Source organism: Formica exsecta, unplaced genomic scaffold (genome assembly GCF_003651465.1).
Source record: "Formica exsecta isolate Colony F162 unplaced genomic scaffold, ASM365146v1 scaffold72, whole genome shotgun sequence".
NCBI classification, from domain to species: Eukaryota; Metazoa; Arthropoda; class Insecta; order Hymenoptera; family Formicidae; genus Formica; species Formica exsecta.
The window spans coordinates 5,077,167-5,085,624 of NW_021853485.1; the positions used below are offsets into that span (position 1 = coordinate 5,077,167).

The following is an 8,458-nucleotide window of genomic DNA, read 5'->3' on the forward strand; positions in this document are numbered from 1 at the left end:
TATATATATATATATATATAATTAATACATTATAAAAAATTTAAAAATTTATAAAATAAAATTCTAAACGCACATTTTTTAATAAATACTTAATATTTGAAGTACTAAATCTCTTAATTTTTTTAACTTTTTAGTATTTTAGTATTCAAAACTAAATGTTGATAGTAAAATTTTAAATTAAATTTTGTTAGATGAACAATAAATTCTTAGTTTTTATAATATAAAGCTTTATTTTCAAATATCTATAATTTAAATAAATAGGCAAATCTGCAACCAAACTTAAAATCGAAGATTATACTTGTATATTTCAGATTATTTGAGTACGATCTTGAGTACATCTATTAAATCCTTAAATTCATTATTTAAAAAACAATCAATTTTCATAAAAAACGTAATAATTTCGTAAATAACGTAAAAAACAATCTTAAAAAAAGATGATGTAATAAAAAAAAATGTAATCATTATACGCAATATATTGTTGATTAATAAATTAATAAATTCAATATCAATAAATATAAAAAATAGTAGTATTTCTCTTAAAACAATCTGGTATTTTTCTACCAGACCTATAACAATTAATGTATCAAGTAATGTCTTTCATAATTTTCTAATTCCTTGTTAAAATAGTTTATATATAGCAATTTTACCTAATAAAATATTAAGTTGTATCAACAGATACTATTCTACACAGCAAATATAAATATAATAAAATGTATAACTCATATTTAACAGAGTAAACATAATCGAACTGTGATCAAGATATAATTCAATAAGAAACACTATTGTGATGTTTCCAGCAAATGTGCATTGATCAGTGAAATGCTATTTGAAATTGAAAAAATAAATAAACAAGTGACTAAAATAGAAATTGTCAAATTTAATAAAGAGAGAAAAGATATTCTTAAAATAAAATAATATATACTTTTCCTTGCGCATACGCAATGGACAAAAATTAAATTCTTTAAACCCAATTGTATTAAAGAAGAATTTTGTTAATAAGTCTTACTGCCTAAAGCATTCCAAAGTGTATTATCAACATTACGCAAATCTTTATAGTCTAAGAAAAGATAATATTCTTCTTAATATTTTGATAACAATTTTTATAAAAGAATGAGAGATTAATTTATGTCAACTTTCAGTTTGATAATTTAATTAATACATTGATGGAAAGTATAAACAGCTTGAATAATTTCTTGCGACACACAATCAAATACTAAAATTATTTTAATTTTTTCGATGAATTTAACGACATTGTTCGCAGCAATATATCATTTTGAAGTTAAAAATTGTTTGTATAAAGTGCCACACACACAATCACAGTTATAGTTCTTATATATATTTCATACTATTTGAGCATAGCATGTTGAAACAGATAAACATCAGTGTAAAGTTTTAAGTCAATGTAATTCTTGCATGCTAATTGTTGTAACATATCAATAAAAAAACATTCTTAGACCAATAATAACAGCGTCTTTTTCAAATATATATATATATGCATATTGTTTTCCGAGAATTTAATATTAATTATTACAAATTTGTGTCATTAAATCATTGTGTAATCTTTTATAATTCTTTAATACAAAATTTTTGCGCGTGCGTATGCAAGAGTATGGTTCCATTTTTAATTTAATCGACGCCTTTCTTAACACGCTGTATCAATTTGGTTCCAAATTGTTTGGGCATCTTATATAAAATATTTTAGATTATATATTGCACTTTTTTAGGTATGCAATTCAAACTAACAATTAAAACTGACAGAATTTATTTGAACGCCCATTTATTTTAAACAATAAACGAAATGAATAATTAAACGAACATATGGCACTATCTATAGAGAATTACTATCACTAATAACATGGGACTTTAAATTTGTCGGTAAAGAATTTACCTGCGATCACTTCTAATGCATTGCTCCTTCTATACGAAACACGTGAAGCGATAAATAAATATTTTAGCGCCCGATATACGCGGATAAATAAATCGGAAATAAACTGCATGAAAAAACAAACATGAGTGATCATGAAAAAATTGTGTACATATTATATAACAGTTATATAATTCAATAATTTTGTTTTTCATAAAATTATTGAATTTCAAGATTATCGTAACGATAGAGAATATGTGTATATTTAATATATAAGAGATAAAAAAAAGAGAGAAAGAAAGCCATGCAAATTTTTTAAATATTCACAATTTACTGTTAATAACAGCTAGTTTATAAAGAACACTCATATAGGAGCGAATATATGATTATAAAAATTTGTTTGTTTGCTACCATAAAGAAATAGAGATTCCTGCTTAATTATTTTTAATTAAAAAGCTTTCATATTTATATATAATAAAAAGCATATATTATAACATGTAGCACAACATGAATTATAACATCGAAGCACAACAGCTTTGTTTTAAATTTTTGTTATCATCTTAAGGTGAAATATATTTATAATTTATGCGAAGCATTTGTATTAACCAATTCTTTTTTTTTTTTTTTTTTTTGCAAGAGATGTAAAAATATGTTACGCTTTAGCAAAGTGTATAAAAATATTCTATTAGTACATAGTCATAAAATTTATAAGAAAAAAATTAATATAACAATTTTTTCGTGCAAATAATTTGAATCTAACAATAACCCATTCATTGATTCATGTAGTTGCATGAAAGAAATTTCAGGTGGCGGATGATACTCCGAACAGCACAAGTGGCAAATCGTCTGGAGTATCGCGCGAGCGAGAGGCAAAGTTGTTGGATCAGCAGAGCGAAACGTGATAGCCGAAGAATGGTGAACGAGAGGGAGGCCACAGTCTGGCGGGGGACCCAGGTGTAACTTGCCGCTTGCCGCTCGCTCGAACAGTACATTGCCGGACGCAATACTTGGCACGCGGTTCCCCTCAATCCTATATTGTTTCATATCGTCATACTGTTTTTTTCGATTCGCGAAAAATACGCAATCCACGCACCGTTTTTGTAAATTACGAACAATGTTATCTGGATAGCCAGATCTGCGAAATAGCGAACGGTACGCGAAATGTCATCCGAGCGATTTCATAAGTGAGTGCATCTCCTTTCGTTTTTTTTTTTTTTTCAAAGAATCTTGTGTATGTATGTGTGTATCTGTGCAGAATTGCATATCGAGAATGTGCTTTTTCTTCTCTCTCTCTCTCTCTTTTTATTATCCTGTTTTTACACGCGCTTCCACGTAGGACTTGTCCTGAGGTCCGGAAAGTGAAGAGAAATGTCGTGGAACAAGAGTACTCGCCTCGCGATTGAAAAAATCTCTGAGTCTGATATACGGCTGATCGCGCGAAACGATTCAATAATACAAAGAGAATAAAACGATTAAGTGCATCGAAAATCATAAACGCAATATTGATAAAATTTGCAAATTAAATAGGACTTAAAATATATAATATAATTTTTTAACATTTTGTTTGACTATTAAAAATGTGGATATGACAGCATAACATTTAAAAATTTGTTAATTGTGTGAAAATTTGATTATTTGTATGTTGCGTTATTTTTTGCAATAAAAACGAGTTAAAATTTATTTTACGTAACATCTTAAAATATTTTTTTTTTATACGGACACACACACATACTGTATATAATTGGCAATTTACACGTACATAAACAATAAATTAAATAATTTATGCAAGATCAATAATAATCGGTTTATCAGGCCTATCGCGATAAAATTGTGTCAAGGTGTAATAAGCAACTGGAGCGGAATAAGAAGATATTAAGAAAAATCGTATCTCTCTTGATATTTATATAACTGATGTGTATAATAAGTTATTAAAATAGAGATACGTTTCGGTAATACGATAATTAATATATTATGCTTTAACTTTATTAGTATCCGACAAGTAAAAGAATGATAATAATCTCGCAAATACACGGGATTTATTAAATAAAGATATACTTAATTAAATAAAAGATTTCGAATATGTAGTTATCTTTATAAGTACAGAATAATCGTAATCATGGACTGTTTATAATAGCATCGTGTGCATCAGCAGAGCGCGTGCGGAATTTATGTGTGTGTGTGTGTGTGTGTATGAGAAGAGCTCTTATTTCATTCACCACGGAAATTTATCGCTCAGATCATCTGTAGAAATTCCAAGCATTTCTATCAACTTTTACTCGCAACGAACAGTGCTGTGCGTCACTCCACAATTGATCTACTAATTTTACAAACAATATACGGCACCAAAAGTTATTATTCTTTACAATACGTCTTATCGAATTTCGAGATATATTTTCTTAACAATACTTTTTGTCTATAAAACTGTCTTTTTTAAAATTTCTAAATTTTCAATATTTAATTTTTGAATAGAGAGAATATTAAAAACTGAATATTATATTAATTACTTTAAATTAAGTGAAAAAAGGTTTTATTATTTCATTGTTTCTTAAACTTTAGCTTCAAAAAGTTTGTAAAAAATTAACTTCAATTGTTAGATCTTTCAAAATAACATAGATTAACAATAAGATAATTAATAATAGGAATGTATACAATTTTTATATGAAAATATGTACTTATTAAGCGTTCATAATTTATTTTAAGGAATTAATATCAAAGAAATACTATCAAGATATATTATATATATAAATTTAGCTCGTCATATTATATCTTTTTATTGCTCAGAATTAATTGCAACCGGGATCATTAATATTATGACATACATTGTTGAAGTCATAATTGATGAAGTATCAGGAAATAATACCTTCTCGCTGATGCGCTAAAATAGTTTTTGAAATGCAACATCGGCAAATTGAAAATGCCTATTATGCTCCCAAATCGCGTATTTTTGCGTGTGTTGTGTATTGTGTGTATTGTGTATTAACAATTTAAATTGTAATTCATAAATAAATATCACGAGCAAAACATGCCGCGGATAATTAGTTGTAAATGTTATATATACATATATAAGAAACATAGATATGCATACTTCGCGGAACTTTCAGTTCACGATAAAATCCGCGATTCTTCCTTAAGAAACGTGACGATAATTAAAGTAACGACACGGTTTAAATCAGATAAGATACTGCGATAGATCGCACGACATAACAGAAGTTTACGACACCGTATTTTAAAGAATTATTTTACTAAAGATATGATATCTGTTGATAAATAACGTTTGTAATTTTTAAAATCATCAATTTATACGTATATATGTATATATATATATATATATATATCATTTCATTTATCAACAAATATAATTTTCTACAAGTATCGTTATTTGACGTTTAATATGACCACGAATTTAAGAAATTGAATTAAGAACATTTGATAGATCGAACAAAGAACGATATAATACATAGACTTCTCTTTGTCAAAGAGCCGCCCAAGAAGGAGCATTGGACGTTCTGAAAGAAGCTACGAGAAAGGATTGTAACGCGCGAGATGAAGGAGGAATGACCCCAACATTATGGGCAGCCTTCGAAGGTCACATAGATGCCCTGAGACTGCTGGTCACCAGGGGGTATGTACGCTTAATATCTTATTTTTCTTTTGTACTATAATTATATATAAGTGCGATCAACGTCATATTTTACATTGATAGTTAATGCATGTAGCAAGATATTCTCATGTAATTAGATATAACGTATTTGATTATCGTAACTTATTGCAAACCAAGTGTATACGATTAATATCTCTCTCATACTGTGATAAATGAAGATAAAATAATAAATTGTGCATCAACACGATTACAATATAAGTTGCGAAACCGAAGCAGAATATATTCGGCAGAACATATGTAACATCGTGTTTTATCCACTCACACGAAACACAAGTGCCTATCAGGCACGAGGTCGTCGTGCCCCATGAACACGACAGCCCCACTAGTATATATGCTTCATAATTAGTACTTACCTCAAACACAGTGCTCACCGAACATGCGGGGGACCTTCCGCTCGTGTCAGCTCCAAAATACAGGAAAGCTCCTCGATATTTTCGACCGTTTATCACATACACTAGTCAAACACTGGCAGATTTCTGTAACAAACATCATAAATAATCGTATTAATCGTCCTAATAAACTGCAATATATCTGTACATAATTATATATATGAATTCTATATATGAATTATTCGTATTTTAAATGATTGTATCAAGAAATAAATTAAATTGAGAAACTTAAGGATTTAACGAAAACTACAGAATTATCATTAAATTAATATTATGTAAATTCATTTGTTATATTTTTGAATATATATATATATTATTACATATTCAAATTTTAATTACAAAAACATATGCGAAAAAATTGAAAAATACCAAGTAAATGATCTTTCTCGACTTTTCTTGCTAAAAATAGTTCCACAAAATGACTAAAAGATATATCAAAATATATGAAAAAATTTCGGAAGATTTTATATACGTATAACACAATGAATGAAAATATTTGCACGTAATAATTACTATATATAATAATTATAATTGTAGATACTTATATTACATTACATCAACGATAATTATTGTCCGATAAAAATGATATTCAATAACTGATATCAACCGATCTATGACAATCGAAAAACAAATTTATAATAAATAATTAAGGATAAACTAATCAAAGGTCTATCTAAATAGATTTCAACAATATATTCAGTAATATAATTATTTTTAGATTAGACGTATAGCAACAAAAATGACGACTTAAATTGCATTGTTCCTAAAAGTTCTATCAACGAGCCTTCAGTCCTGCTATACCTGCATGATAATAATATATGTGCGGAACCGGAAGCACGCATTGCAGGTGTCCATCGACTGTACGGTGGCGGAAATCGTGATCGGTTGAATAAAAAACAATACAACGCATATCCGATAAAATAGCCCGCAGCAAACTCTATGTATTCGCGATCCGAAAATTCTCGCTTCTATTTACGACTACCATTACAATTGATGAGTGAGATATCAATATCGCCTCTTATTCAAACAATCCGACTGAACAAAAATGATCGTCGCAAAATTCCGAATTGCTACTTCACGCGACATTTTGAGCAATCTCGATATTTTCAAGAGATTGATGCCGCAAAAAAAAGTTAAGAGTTGATAACATTCCCGGCGATGTATATAAAAATGTTCGTACAAATATACATATATATATTATCAGAAAATTTTTGTAGATCCGATCAGAGCTATAAGATTAATATTAAACTGTTCCCGCACCGCTCTGATTGATGACCCCCGTACTTATGTAACGCGACACACACATACACATACACATACATACATCTTAAGAAAAAATAAGTTAGTATATAAAAATATATATATATATATATCACAAATAAATATATACAAATAAATACATACCATTCGCGTGATGAAATCGACGAGTGAAATATTCAAATATTTATCTCGTTTCGGAAACAAACCGATCGCCAAGTTTCGAGAAATTCGTATTTCTGTACCATTCGGAAACTTTTAATCCAATAGAACTCTGAAAATTTAATAAATATAATGAATAACTAATTTAAAATATTGAGAACCGTAAAACGAAGCATGTCGCTATGTTGATTTCTAACATAATCGTACAAGTAGATGTTTCTATCACTCGTTATATACAATTATGAAATGAAAAGGTCAATACTTTTCCGGCATAATTAACACAACTAACATCTCTTTCTTCTTATATTCTGATAAAATTCGAGACAATCCATAAGATTTTACGAAGCCGTAAGCATTAAAATATTCTAAAATCTTACCGAAAGATCGATGTTGAACTGTACGAAAAGTACGTTACGCGGCTACAAGTTTTTTTCAAACTGTACGTTTCCGAAAAACAGTGACGCCAACGCAAGAATTTTATCTATCGTTCGGTCGCCCTGACCATAAGTCATAGATCATAAGAAACATAGAGGGCGCGTTCCGAGATACTATGCCTAGGTTAAAAAGAGAGATAGAGTTTTGACAAATCTAGTTTTCTCGAATATAAGAGTAGAAGAAATCACAGTAAGTTAAAAAAGAATCAGATACATTTCTTAAATTCTTTCTAATTATGTAATACACGCCGTTTACGATTAAGATATTAGATGCACTGTCTATATACTTATTATGGTCTATAGTCTATGTCTATGATCTTGACTACACGCGCAGCGAACCACGTGACTACTTTAACATTCTCATGCTTATTTTTAAATGCAATATCGGAACCCGAACATTTTTAATGTGTTTTTTCTCACATTAATGATATATAAATTACACTGAATGCTATATTGAACACGTAAATTAATGTACATATATATAATAATAGAATTTATTATATATATTTGTTATATATTATGCTTATTTATATCGGAACCCGAACATTTTTAATGTGTTTTTTCTCACATTAATGATATATAAATTACACTGAATGCTATATTGAACACATTGAACACGGTACATATATATAATAATAGAATTTATTATATATATTTGTTATATATTAAATATATATATTTCTTAGATTAT

At 28.4% G+C, this 8,458-nt stretch overlaps 1 protein-coding gene across 1 annotated transcript in view; it reads left to right on the forward strand.

Annotated features, from left to right (window-relative positions):
- Nucleotides 1-2,624: 2,624 nt before the first annotated feature.
- The window catches only part of LOC115243406 (Usher syndrome type-1G protein homolog), a 14,809-nt gene continuing 8,975 nt past the window's right edge, over nucleotides 2,625-8,458 (forward strand). Inside the window, exons 1-2 of the mRNA XM_029820365.1 lie at nucleotides 2,625-3,048; nucleotides 5,343-5,486. Coding sequence (XP_029676225.1) covers nucleotides 3,026-3,048; nucleotides 5,343-5,486 — 167 coding nt within the window. The 5' untranslated portion in view covers nucleotides 2,625-3,025. The remainder of the gene's footprint in view (nucleotides 3,049-5,342; nucleotides 5,487-8,458) is intronic.